The 14479-nt window shown below is 42.7% G+C and overlaps 1 protein-coding gene across 2 annotated transcripts in view; it reads right to left on the bottom strand.

Annotated features, from left to right (window-relative positions):
- ATG2B (autophagy related 2B) overlaps positions 1-14347 on the bottom strand; it is a 72690-nt gene extending 58343 nt beyond the window's left edge. For both annotated transcript variants that reach the window (XM_044231710.1, XM_044231711.1), the window contains exons 1-3: positions 13790-14347; positions 4146-4308; positions 739-891 (exon numbers count right to left, since the gene is read on the bottom strand). In XM_044231710.1, coding sequence (XP_044087645.1) covers positions 739-891; positions 4146-4308; positions 13790-13951 — 478 coding nt within the window. In that variant the 5' untranslated portion in view covers positions 13952-14347. The remainder of the gene's footprint in view (positions 1-738; positions 892-4145; positions 4309-13789) is intronic.
- Positions 14348-14479: the final 132 nt, after the last annotated feature.

The raw sequence follows: 14479 nt of genomic DNA, 5'->3' as shown, positions 1-14479 counted from the left end.
TTTGCCCTACTGAGCACCTACCCCAACACATCCCAACAGATACATGTGCAACACCTAACACTCTCTGAACTCTAAACCCTTCATCATACAAGCATAATAAAAGACACAGAGGAGAAACTAGGATACAAAAGGACATGAAATTAAATTGAATATTTAAAATAACCTCAATTCTAAAATTAAATTGAATATTAAAAATATTCAATTCAATTCTAAAGTTAAATTGAATATTTAAAATAACCTCTCAGGCTCTCTGCTCAGCAGGGAGCCAGCTTCCCTTCCCCCCGCCCCCTCTCTCTCTCTGCCTGCCTCTCTACCTACTTGTGATCTCTGTCAAATAAATAAATAAAATCTTTTAAAAAGGCAGGGCGGGGGGCGCCTGGGTGGCTCAGTGGGTTAAGCCTCTGCCTTCGGCTCAAGTCATGGTCTCAGGGTCCTGGGATCAAGCCCCGCATTGGGCTCTCTGCTCAGTGAGGAGCCTGCTTCCTCCTCTCTCTCTGCCTGCCTCTCTGCCTACTTGTGATCTGTCTGTCAAATAAATAAGTAAAATCTTTAAAATAACCTCAATTCTAAAGTTCTGAAGTGAGAAGAGAAACTCCTTAAAAAAAAAAAAAAAAAATCACTCCAATGGATTTTCCTTATACAAGGCTTACTAAAGAAAGGTACTAAATTACTGGGGGGCGGGGGGGGGGAGAGAAGAAAAAAAAAGAAAGAAAGAAAAGAAAATGCTCAATGCCAAACCTGTTTCAATGGTTTCAGCAAACTTTTCAAGTCCTTCAAAAGGCTGCGATGCTTCTCCTTGTTCATCTGTTAATTTCTGGCTAAGACATTCTTTTGCCAATTGCATACTGCTGGTCATGAAACTTGACCAATACATAGGCTCAGAACCAGTTGCTGCAGAAAATACAGATTAGTCCTAAATAACTTCTCATAGTTACAACAAAGCCATTTCTTAAAATGTCACATTTGAAATAAATTCTTAATCCTTATTTAACATATTTAACATGGTATTTAACATCATGGTATTACCTAGGCATATGATATTCTATGAGATTTAAGCATCACCTTATAATAACTAAGAGAAAAAAAAAAATCACAGAAAGAAGTCCAGAGATACATGTTCCCATTAAATGATACGTACCTGTCAAATGTTAACTTATGAATTCATTCAACGAGTATTTAATGCATGCATGGTACGGTTCAAAATACTGTAGAACAGGGGTCAACAAATTTCTTTTGGCAAGGGTCAGATGGTAAATAATTTAGGCCTTGTAGGCCCTACAGGGCCTCTACCCTGACTACTCAACACTCTCACTCTAGTGCAAAAGCAGGCTGAGAGAATAAGGAAATGAATGAGTATGGTAGTGTTCCAATACAAATTTATTTACAAAAATATGACAGCTCAAATTTGGCCTACAGGCAATAGTTAGATGACCCTGCTGTAGGGGACAGAAAAATAATGATTAATTCTCCCCACAGAGAGCCTACAATATAGTGGAAGCAATGAGATGTGGTTAAGAAGAATTAGTAAGCAACTATGCAATGTCAACAGAAAACACGGAGGGCTAAACCAAGAGGCTGACTCTTCCCATGGACAGAATTTAATAGGAAATCTGGTAGAGGTGGCATCTGACCTAGGCTTTAGAAGGTCAGTATAAATGTAGGTAAAATAGAAGAACATCCTTGAAGAATCCATGAACTGGGAAAAATCCCTCCCAGATCATCCCTCAAAGAATGGCGCTACACTTCCGTACATTATTCAAAACAAACTGACAGATTACTACAATTACTGCCTCCCAAAATGGAATTTAAAAATCCTTCTCCTGGAATATTTTTAAAGGCAGAATATTTGACTTTCCATAGGAAAATATTATTCTATCTACTCATCATGGTTAAAAAAATAAAATATTCTTGTTAATTAAATGCCATTATCAAGGAGGATTTCCATGCACAGACTACCATTTTCAAAGTAAAGGTGCTACTAATTCTAATAAGCATAATTTAAACTCTGGTGTTCCAGAAAGCATTTAGGATTATAATTCTTCAAGTATTTCTTGACCAACATCACTTGCCACTCAAAGAATTTAAAATCAGAATTTAAGATGATTTAGATGGTGACTCTACTGGCTTAAAAAATACATACACATACACACACACACACACACACACACACACACACATATACACTCCAAAGCAGAAAATCTGAGCTATTTAACAGAGCACAGTGGTTAAGAATATGGACTCCAGAACTAGATTGCCTGGGCTAAGATCCCAAATTTCCACTGAACTAGCTATGACCCTGGACAAGTTACTGAATTCACCTGTGCTTCAATGTCCTGCTCCATAAAAATGGAGATAACAAACATCTATTTCAAACAGCCATGATAAAATAATATTGGTAAAGCACTCACAACAGCAGCTGGCATGCAAGAAGCACTATACACATGTTTAATAAGTCAGAAAATGGCATATATATAACTAAAGCTACCACCCAGATGTACTTCTATAACTTACTACTTTAAAGCTTTTCCCTCAGTCCTAAGGAAGAGGTGAAAATATGGTGCAATGGGACGCCTGGGTGGCTCAGTTGGTTGGGCGACTGCCTTCGGCTCAGGTCATGATCCCCGAGTCCCGGGATCGAGTCCCGCATCAGGCTCCCAGCTCCATGGGGAGCCTGCTTCGCTCTCTGACCTTCTCCTCGCTCATGCTCTCTCTCACTGTCTCTCTCTCAAATAAATAAATAAAATCTTTTAAAAAAAAAAAAAAAAAGAAAGAAAAGAAAAGAAAATATGGTGCAATGAACACCTGCACAGCCTTCATTTAGACTCATCACAGCTATACACACACACACATACACACACACTCACACACTCTCTCTCTCTCTCTCTCTCTCTCATCCTTTTGCTGAACTATCTGAAGGTAAACTGCAGACACCCTAACACTCCCAAACACTTGAGCAGGTAACTCCTAAGAACACAAATATTCCCATGCGAAAGCTCAGTGACATGAACACACCCAAGAAACACAACACTGACAAAATACTACTTCTATACATTCTACACCCAAATTTCCCAGCTGTCCCAGTAATATCCTTCATAACAAAGACAAACAAAAACACAGGATTATCTACTGCAGTTATTCATGACTTATTCTTCTTTAATCTGGAACAATCCCTCTACCTTTCTTGTCTTTCTTGATACTGATACATCAAAAGAGTACCAGTTAGCCTACAGAATGTCCCTTATTTTAGATTTGTCAAATCCTTCTTCCTTACGATGCGATTCAGACTATGCACTTGTAACAGGAACAGTATATACATGATGTGTCTTTGTCAGCCGTCACATCAGGACCCACATCATGGCCCTCTGACCCACTACTGATGGGACGAAGACTGACCATTAAGGTTGCTGTGGCAACTATCAATTTCCTCCACTGCGAAAGAAACATTTTTCTCTCTGTAAACAGTGTGTCATCAAGGGGAAGTATGTTGGTACATCACAAATCAAGCTCCTCAATGACCTGTCACCAGGCGGGGTTAGGAATCACTGATTATTACCACCTCCATCAGTTTTTACCATGGTTGTCAAAACCATGGTGATGGTCTATCATTTTTTTCTACTCTAGTAAGTTGACATTCTACTGCAACAAAGAGCTTTCCCTTCTTCCGCCTCCCTTACATACAGATCTGTATATATGGACGTAACAGTACTTGTAACGATATGGACATAGAGCTATTTTTTTTTAATTCCATATGTTATAATCCATTTATTGTCATTAGTCCCAGATTTGGCCAAAGAGAGCACCCACAGTCCAGTCCTCTGTCCTTTTAACATTTCTCCATCAAACTTTGAGCACTTTCTTGGTTTTTGGCACAATACTTTGAAACTTTAAAATACATGTCATTTTATATAAGTGGTAACAAATAATTAACCAAATCATCAGTATACTAAAGTTCCTGTGGGTAAACAGGGCAAGAAGTAACACTAAAGGTAAAATCACACACCCCCAAGTCCTAATATTTTATCTACTGATAATCTCACAAATAAATGCTAAGTAATAAATACTGAATTTAATACAGTGAGGTTACTTTCCCAATCTGTGAAGAATACAATAAAAACAAACAAAACAGAAACACATAACACACCTACCTAGGCGGGGTCTAGGCCGGAAGACCATTTCTAGCCCTTTCACTTCCAGGGCACAATTCTCCTGCAGCAAGGAGCCCCACGGAACTGATAGAGAAATTGACTGTATGAATCCTTCAGTGACTTCTAAAGGTGCATCTGCTGACTCCAGGATCTCATTGAGACACTAAAGAGAAAAACCAAACGCGTTCTGAAATCAGGAATGAGAACTCAAAATTGTTAACTTATTCAAAGACGCTGAGTATGCGCATGTATGTGTGTCAGACACTACGGATACGATACGGAAACCAGAATCCAAGATAAAGATTCTCCATCCTCAGAAGTTTACAAGATAGCTTACCATGTAAGACACACATAAATAAGGTGTTATGAGCTACATGAAAGAGGAAATACACTGTACTCTTTTGGAGAATGTAACAGAACCTAACCCGGAGACCCAAGGCAGGCCACGTAAGGAAATGCCATTTAAAAGTGAGACCAGAGAAGGCTGAGGAGTTAACCAAACTAAGTGGTCCAGACAGAAACAGCAGTGTGTGGAATAATCAAAGAAAGCAGAGGTCAGAGAGCACAAGCCCACGAACCTGAGACACAAAACTTTTTGAGAAGGAAAAGCTACTTTAGGCTCTAGTGTAGTGTGCTAGGGTAAAGAGCCAGAGATAAAACTATACAGATAAGGGAGAGTGAAATCCAAACAGCCTTGTAATTCATGTTAAAGAGTCTAACATTTATCTAAGAGCAAAGTGAAGCCACTGAAAGGTTTTAAGCAGGAAACCATGATGAGATTAGAACTCTGTTCAGTTCTCCTGCCAAGACAAGCATGTATTGGAAGAAAGCAAAACTCGGCAGAAAGGCCATTCTGAGTAAGAAAAGCTAGGGAAATTGGTTTGGTGAGGACAATGACACTGAGGATAGTATGAAGTGGACAGATTTTTTATACAATATTAGGAAGTAGAATTAACTGGCATAATGAGAAAGAATGAAAAGAAAGAATAAAGAATGACTTCCAGGTTGGGGACCTGGGCAGCTGGTCAGCTAGCGGTGCCATTTACTGAGAAAAAACCTGGAGCAGGTTAGGGGAAGCTCGGTAGCAGAGTTCCAAAGAGTACATGTGAGCAGACATCTAGGCAGTGATATCCAGGAGGCAGATGGATATCCTGGTCTAGATGTCTGGACAGCCATCTGGGCTGAAGATACAGAAGAGTATTATGAATCCTGAGGGCCAATGAAGCCCTAGGGTGAGGAGAGACAGCCTTTGGGAACTTGTATAGGGTTAAAAGACAAGAGGCCTAGGACTAAGTCCAAATAAACACCAACATTTAAGAATTAAGAATCTGGGGTGCCTCAATGCTCAGTCAGTTGGGTGTCGGACTTGATTTCAACTCAGGTCATGACCTCAGGGTTGTGAGATCCAGCCTTCCATCAGGCTCCACGCTGGGCATGGAGCCCACCTGAGGAACCTGCAAAGTAAATTAGAAAAAGAGCAGAGAGGTAGAAGGAAAATCAAGAAAGCCTTACATCCCCCCAAATCGTGGAAAGACAAGTATAAAAAGTGGTGCAGTGCAACAAAAGGCAAAAAGAGATCAAAGATTTCTGAGTGTCCACTGGATTTTCTTAATATTTAGGGTACAAATGATGTGGTAGGGAAAACCAGACTACAGCAGAAGGAAGACAAAATGGATGTAAATATACTTAATAGAATAATTAAGTGTATTTCTTGACAATGTACTTTATAAATTAAAATAACAGGGCAGCTGGGTGGCTCAGTGGGTTAAAGCCTCTGCCTTCGACTCAGGTCATGATCCCAGGGTCCTGGGATCGAGCCCCACTTCAGGCTCTCTGCTCAGTGGGGAGCCTGCTTCCCTCTCTCTCTCTGCCTGCCTCTCTGCCTACTTGTTCTCTCTCTCTGTGTGTCAAACAAATAAATAAAATCTTTTTAAAAAATTAGAAAGACCTGACTTAACATTTGATTAGCATTTATTACATACAGGACACCACACTACACTATTTTATCTATGTTACTGCACTGAATCATCGTAATAGCTCTCTGAAGCACGCTTTTCGCTTTTCGTATTTTCGTGCCTGTTTTACAGATAAGGCGAATGAGATCAGAAGAGTTGTTATCTCTGGGAGAGATGAGATTAAGGGCTACTACTTCATACTCAATACATTCCACACAGACACACACACACACACACACACACTTCATCTTTCTTTACCATTTGAATTTTTTGCAACGAGCATGTTAATTATATAATAAAAGCAAATAATTTAATATACTAAAGCATTTTAAACTCTGTAACATGGGATCTGTTACCAGACATCTAGGAAAATGGATTTGATAGAATTCTCTTCCCAATAAATACGTTTTCATCTGTTTCAATTTTGTGGCTACCTTAAACTTGTAACAGTTCAGAAAGGGTTTTTTATGGCATTGAAGAATAGTATTAAAAGAAATAATCTGGTAATGTTAAGATAATAGTTCTGAAAAGAGTCCACAGTTCAAGAATTTATACTGCGCCACGAAGGTACAAAATACCATCTCTAAACAGAAGATGTTTAAATAGGTCATACAGATAGTCTGTAAATGTACTTGGGCAAAATCCCCTATATTCACTATCATAAAGTACTTGGAAATTCACTCATTCTGTGAAACTACAAGGTCTACCACAGGAGAGTAAGACAAAATTCTCAGCCTACTTGGCCAAATGGATTCCATGTTAACCTACTCAGGCAACATTTTCCTCATTAGCCCAAAGCAGTACATTCTTGGGACTAATTCTTAACCTAAAAGAGCTACCTGAAGTGCTCAGCAGATGTCCTATCACAGATTAGACTTTTTCTTATGCTGAAGGCCATTTTGCTTTCAGTTATCAGTGAGTTTCATGCACAAAGATAGAAAAAGAGAAGTTAACACTGGTTTACTGCACCATTTGGCATAGAATTAGTAATCGATGTTATCCGAACTAAAGATAATTTTATTACATACACCAGTATAAGCAGGAAAGCAACAAAGAGATTAAGTTGAAATCAAGGTCTTTTTTTTTTTTTTTAATCATCTATCTTCCTGGACATACTGAACTTCTGTGAAGAAAGGGTCTTTATCCACTTCTATATACCCCAGCCCCCTCACAGTGACACATGCTAAGAACCCAATAAATGTAAATGAACCAGTTGATGAAGAAATTTCAGTTAAAAAAATAAGAATAAAGTCAAAGTCTTAAAGAATTTCCTTCTTTCAATATTTTAAATTTTCAGCCACTTCCTTGGGAAAATAATTTTTGAACATATGAACCCACTACAGTTGTATAATACTTGCAAACACTCTGCTTCTATTCCTCCCTCCCACCCCTAAGCCCTTCCAAGGTAATGATCTCCAAAGTGCGTTATATGTATCCCAGAGAGCATAACAGAGGACTTATAAGTATATGAGAAGTTAGACATTCTATATTCAACTCTTCCACATTTTTAGATTTAAAAGTTGTGCCAATATTTAATATACACGTGGGCACTGATACTCTCACTCACACCATTCATCAGACTGGCACAAGGTGAAGGTTCCACACTGGGGTAATGTTAAGCGTGGTGCCCTCACTTGGATATTCCATTTCAGCACACTGAGAATTATTTCGCATAGATTCTACATTAATTAAAACAGATTGGGGGAGGGGCGCCTGGATGGCTCAGCAGGTTAAAGCCTCTGCCTTAGGCCCAGGTCATGATCCCAGGGTCCTCGGATCAAGCCCTGCATCCGGCTCTCCTGCTCAGCGGGAAGCCTGCTTCTCTGTCTACTTGTGATCTCCGTCTGTCAAATAAATAAATAAAATCTTTAAAAAAAAAAAAAAAAACAGATCAGGGGGCCTGGGTGGCTCAGTGAAGCCACTGCCTTTGGCTCAGGTCATAATCAGAGTCCAGGGATACCCACATCGGGCTCCTTGCGAAGCAGAGAGCCTGCTTCTCTCCTGCCTGCCATTCCCCGTTTGTGCTTGCTCTCTCCACCTCCCTCTCTCTCTCTGTCAAATAAATACATAAAAATCTTTTTAAAAAATTAGGAAATAGGGGAGCCTGGGTGGCTCAGTGGGTTAAGCCGCTGCCTTCGGCTCAGGTCATGATCTCAGGGTCCTGGGATCGAGTCCCGCATCAGGCTCTCTGCTCAGCAGGGAGCCTGCTTCCTCCTCTCTCTCTCTCTGCCTGCCTCTCTGTCTACTTGTAATCTCTCTCTGTCAAATAAATAAATAAAATCTTAAAAAAAAAAAAAAAATTAGGAAATAAAGGGTGCCTGGGTGGCTCAGTGGGTTAAGCCTCTGCCTTCGACTCAGGTGATGACCTCAGGGTCCTAGGATCCAGGCCTGCATTGGGCTCGGGCTCTCTGCTTTGCAGGGAGCATGCTTCCCCTCTCTATCTCTGCCTACCTCTCTGCCTACTAGTGACCTCTTTTCTCTCTCAAATAATTTTTAAAAATCTTTAAAATAAAAAAATAATAATAAAATAAAAATAAAAATAGATCTCGAAACAGTAGGGTCTTTGTAAAGAGACAGAATGTGACAAAAACTTTGATTTCCTGGTTTTCTTAAGGCCAAATATTTAAGAGTTGAATTTAAAGATGATAAGCAGCTTTCTTCTACACAAAGAGTTCTAAATATATTGTTTATGTGATGACCCATAGCTATTAATAGCGCATGCTACCTAGTGGGTATATTCCAAACAAAACAGACCATCTTTTCAAAGTGAAGTTATCACTTTAGGGGCACCTAGGTGGCTCAGCTGGTTAGGTGTCTTGACTCTTGATTTCGGCTCAGGTCATGATCTCAGGGTAGTAAGACCGAGCCCTATCTTGGGCTCTGCGCGCAGCATGACCTCTGCTTGAGACTGTCTCTCTCCCTCTCCCTCTGCACACCCCCAAAAGGAAGTCAAGATACCACTTTAATAATGAATGAGAAAATAACTGCTTCTCAGGGCACCCGGCGGCTAGGTTGGTAGAGTGTGAGACTCTTGATCTTGGGATTGTGAGTTTAAGCCCCATGTTGGGTAGGTACAGAGATTACTTAAAAATAAAATCTTAAAAAAAAAAAAAAGAAAGAAAGAATGAGAGAAAGAAAGAAAAGGAATGAAAAATGAAAAACTGGAGCACCAGGGTCCTCAGTCAGCTGAGTCCTCCGCCTTCAGCTCAGGTCATAATCTCAGGGTCCTGGGATCGAGCCCCCACATCAGGCTCTCTGCTCAGCAGGGGGACTGCTTCTCCCTCTACTCCCCCAAACCCTGCCTTGTGTTCTCTTGCTCTCTGTCAAATAAGTAAATAAAATCTTTAAAAAGAAAAAAAAAATGAAAAAGTGATTTTCAAAGGATACCTTTGAATTGCAGAAGACATTCTGGAAAATTGTATTTGGAAATGTTTCCATACATACATGATTTTGTATTGCAGAGAAGACATTCTGGAATTGCAGAGAAGACATTCTGGAAAATTGTATTTGGAAATGTTTCCATACATACATGATTTTGTTACTAAAACTATTAAAAAATAGTCTATTTTTTAAAGTCCTCTGCATAGATTATAAAAGATTTGAAAACACAAAAAGATTATCCCAGTGAATCAAAAAGTCTTAAAAGAATTTTTTAAAAATGGGTTCTAGGGGCACCTGGGTGGCTGTGAGTTAAAGCCTCTGCCTTCGGCTCAGGTCATGATCCCAGGGTCCTGCAAATTGGGGGGGGGGGCTCTGCTCAGCAGGGAGCCTGCTTCCTCCTCTGTCTGTCTCAGCCTATCTCTCTGCCTACTTGTGATCTCTGTCTGTCAAATAAATAAATAAAATCTTTAAAAAATAAAATAGGTTCTAAAGTTAATCTTTTACATATATAAAAATGCAACAACTTCCAATCAATTGGCAAGAAAAACTGAGATTAAGGAAGAAGGGAATGTCACAACCAATTTCAACACAATCCTGTGCATAATTGATTTTTGAGAATCTAAACATTACAAATGTTGCCAATGATGTGATTCTTCCATTTGGATCTATGAATCTTTGCCAGGTATCTTGTTTCACTCATGAAAATCATTAAAATCAAGAGTCAAAAGCAACTGAATGTGGAATCAGAACTTTGAAGAGTTGGGACACCTGAGTAGCTCAGTCAGCACAGTGTCTTCCTTCCACTCAGGTCCTGATCCCAGAGTCCTGGGATGAGTCCTGTGACCCGTTCCCTGCTCAGCTGGGAGCCTGCCTCTCCTTCTGCCTTCCGCTCCCCCCGTGTGCACAGATTCACACACACACACTGTCAATCTCTGGCAAATAACATAAAATCATTAATATTAAAAGAAAGAACTTTGAAGAGTTATAGCTAAGTGTCACATCAAAATGTATCCTAGTTCATACACAGCACACTAGAATTGATTAATCAGCAAGAGCAAATGTCTACTGAATGCTTTAATATTTCAACTGAGCATATCCTTTGCCTTCAAGAAACAGAACAAATCATAATCTCAAATTAAGTCTAGCCATAAACTGTTATGTTAACAATCCTGAAGTGAAACTGTAAATTCAATTATTACCACCTGGGGCCCCTGGGTGGCTCAGTTAGTTAAGCATCCAACTCTTGATTTGGGCTCGGGTCATGATCTCAAGAGTCCTGAGATCGAGGTTGGAATCCATGTAGGGCTCTACTTAAGATTCCTCTCTCTCTCTCTCTCTCTCTCTCTCTCTCTCCGCCCTCACCACCTTCACCACAAACCCCCTCTGCTCCCCTCCCACACGTGTGTTCTCATTTTCTCAAAGAGAAACAAAACATGAACAAACAAAATAGAACCAAAAAATCACTACCTCTGATTTCCCATGAAGATTAAAACTACACAAGTAAGAGTGCCTGGCACAGTGCCTGAAATAAACAGATGCTCAATAAACTTAACCATCTTTTCCCTAGCTTGAAGTCATGTGATTAGAGAATAAGGGGCTTGGGGCGCCTGGGTGGCTCAGGGGGTTAAAGTTTCTGCCTCTGGCTCAGGTCATGATCTCGGGGTCCTGGGACTGAGCCCCGAATTGGGCTCTCTGCTCAGTGGGAGTCTGCTTCCTCCTATCTCTCTGCCTGCCTCTCTGCCTACTATGATCCCTGTCTGTCAAAGAAATAAATAAAATCTTTTTAAAAAGAGAGAGAGAGAGAGAGAGAATAAGGGGCTTAAGAATGACAGATTTGAATTTTCACAGTACCACTTGTTATCTGACTTTGGGCACATTTTTTAATTCCAACTTTAAAATAGAAATAGTAGGATGCCTGGGTGGCTCAGTTGGTTAAGCCACTGCCTTCGGCTCAGGTTGTGATTCCAGAGTTTCGGGAACGAGTCCCACATGGGGTTCCCAGCTCCATGAGTCGTCTGCTTCTTCCTCTGACCTTCTCCCCTCTCATGCTCACTCTCTCGCTCTCTCTCAAATGAATAAATAAAATATTTTTTAAAAATGAAATAAAACAGAGGGGTACCTGGATGGATCAGTCATTAAGCATCTGCCTTCGACTCGGGTCATGATCCTGGGGTCCTGGGATGGAGCCCCGCATCAGGCTGCCCCCCCACCCCGTGGCGGGGAAGCCTGCTTCTCCCTCTCCCACTCCCCCTGCTTGTGTTCCCCTCTCTTGCTGTGTCACTCTCTGCCAAATAATAAATAAAATTTTTAAAATATATATATATAAATAATGATATCCACCTTATTGGGTTAATGTGACAAGTCATTAAAAAATAATGCCTAAAGTCACTCAACCCATAAAAGACAATAAATGTCTAATCCTCCTCCTCTAAGACAGCTTATTCATACCTATACTAGAAGTATGTAGATTCATGGGTCACTGAATTTAAAAATATCCATCAGGGGGCTCAGGTCATGATTCCAGCCAGGGTCCTGGAATCAAACACCACGGTGGCGGGCTCTCTGCTCAGCAGGGAGCCTGCTTCCCTTCCCCTCTCTCTGTCTTCCTCTCTGCCTACCTGTGATCTTTGTCTGTCAAATAAATAAATAAAATCTTTTTTTTTAATTAAAATTAAAAAAATATATCCATCAGAATCCCTATCTTCAGCAACGAATTACAGCAATATACTACCCTGACACAGTGTGTGGCATGGAATGTGTACTCCATTAATGTTTATTAAACTCAGGTGAATTACTACAGCTACTGTCACTAAGCCAACAGGCAGCCTGGGCTAGCACAGCCTAGCCTGGCGCGGGACTAGGTCTACGCACACCAGTGCTCTTTCCACTATCATTTGTGGTCTCCCTAATTAACTCATCTACTTACTGAAAAAAATACATGTTTATTCATATTAGTACAAATTCATCGAAGGGTCCTTAAGATGTTAGCATAATTTGAGTTTTTCGGGTTTCTGAGGCTAAGGAAGTCACTACTCTTAACAAACACTTTTATATGAAAGTAAAAAATACTGCATCTGCCTTCGGCTCAGGTCATGATCTCAAGATCCAGGAACTGAGCCCCACATCCAGCTTCCTGCTCAGCAGGGAGCCTGCTTCTCCCTCTCCACCCTGCTCACGTGTTCTCGCGTGGGCTCTCTCTCGCTCTCTCTCTAATAAATAAAATCTTAAAAAAAAAAAAAAGACAAAAATATTTAAACTTTTTAAACAGTTTAAATTGGGGGGAGGTCCTTTTGTTTTCAACTATCACCAGCAAGTCACCCTTGTTTATAATTTCCTAAATGTAATCTGTGTAGGAATGCTTTTAGAAGAGTGAAACTTTACAACTGGCACAACCAATTCCAACCTCCAGCAGCCAACTCCGGCCAAGAAATGAAGCGTTGGGGGAAGGAGAGAAGCGGCTTCATTCTTGCTCAACTCAAGGCTGAATACAGTTTGAGTGAAAGGACCACGCACTGAATATACAAATGCAGGTACAACTGTATGGGGCGAGTTACACAACACCTGTAAGACACCTGTAAGACCCACAGAGGCAACGCACAGCCTCTGGCTGACAGGTACCAAACAGGTTTTTAAAGGTCTGAAAATTGCAGCCTCAGCGCTTTTGCAACACCTGCTTTTACGATCTGTCACGTGAAGCCAGTAAGCACAACGAACCGGCGCTACTAGGGCCGCACAACACTCACAGGCTGGCCTCGTAAACGTATCGTCGAGTGAACGCAGGTAAACCCGGCGGTCGGAGGCCTTCCCCTAACTTCCTTCCAGATGGCAGACGCGGACGGGGACCGCGGTGTTCCAGCAGCCAACCCAAAATAAATAAAGGAATAACTAGGAATTCGGACACCCCCCGAAGGTCTTCCTCATCAGTCTTTCCACCAGAGTGCCATCCCACGAAATAGGATTTGTTTGCCACGGAAACCCGCGACCCCTGCTTCCCAAGGGTCGGCCCCGGTCACCACCTTCCAGGGACCCCTCGAGGCCAGCTTCCCAAAGCCCCCAAACCACTAACACAACTGCTTCCTTCAATGTAGACTCCATCACCTCCGTTAAGTTTCTGACGCACGTGATTTGGGGACGCAAACTTGCTAGAAACAGACTGAACACTTGCACACGTTTCTGTGAGCCCTGCCACACTTGGATCCGAACGATTCCCAGGGAGGGGCAGAACGTCAACAAGTTCGGGGGACACGCGCTCAAATCGCCCTTAGGAGGGGAGCGAGACCCTCCCGGCTGGCCGCCGGCGGCTCTTACCCATTTGTCCAAGGGGACTTGGGCGAGGGACCCGGTGCCCTGGTACAGGTCCAGGCTGAGCTGCTCCAGGCTCAGCTTCTCCTGCAGGAAGTGGCCCAGGTACCTCTGCAGGAGGTACCGACAGGCCCTCTTCTTGATGGACTCGGAAAACGGCCAAGGCATGATGAGGGCTGACGACGCGGCCCGCGGGGGCTGCAGGCGGCGACTCCGGCGCTGGGGCCCAGGCTTCCGCTCCAGGCCGCGGCGGCGGCGGTGCCTCGGGTCCCGACCGGCGTCCCGGGTCCGCGGCGGGGCCTAAGCCCGGGATAGCCCCTCCATGCCCGCTCGGCGCCGGGCGTCCCTCAGGGCGACCCCATCATCCGCGCCGCGCGGCTCGCGCTAGGCCTGGCGGGGACGCGCCAGTGGGGGCCTCCGCGAGGATCCTCGCAGCCACCGGATGAGGATGCAAGAAAACACGGCGGGAGGCGGCAGGGCCCGAGGCAGATACTGAGGCGCACTCCTCCACAGCCGCCGCGCGACGAATTTGTTGTCAACCGCGGGGCGCGCTCCCGGTTCTGGGACGCTCCCGGCGCGTTCGCGACACCCACACTCGCGGCGCGCGGCCGGCGCTGGCGGAAGTGACGCCACACTAGAGCTGAGGAGGCGGGGACAAGGCCCTGAAGGGAGCGGTTCCGGCTCCGAGGGGGCGGG

This window comes from Neovison vison, chromosome 13 (assembly GCF_020171115.1).
Source record: "Neovison vison isolate M4711 chromosome 13, ASM_NN_V1, whole genome shotgun sequence".
NCBI lineage: Eukaryota > Metazoa > Chordata > Mammalia > Carnivora > Mustelidae > Neogale > Neogale vison.
This window is presented reverse-complemented; position numbering and strand designations above follow the sequence as displayed.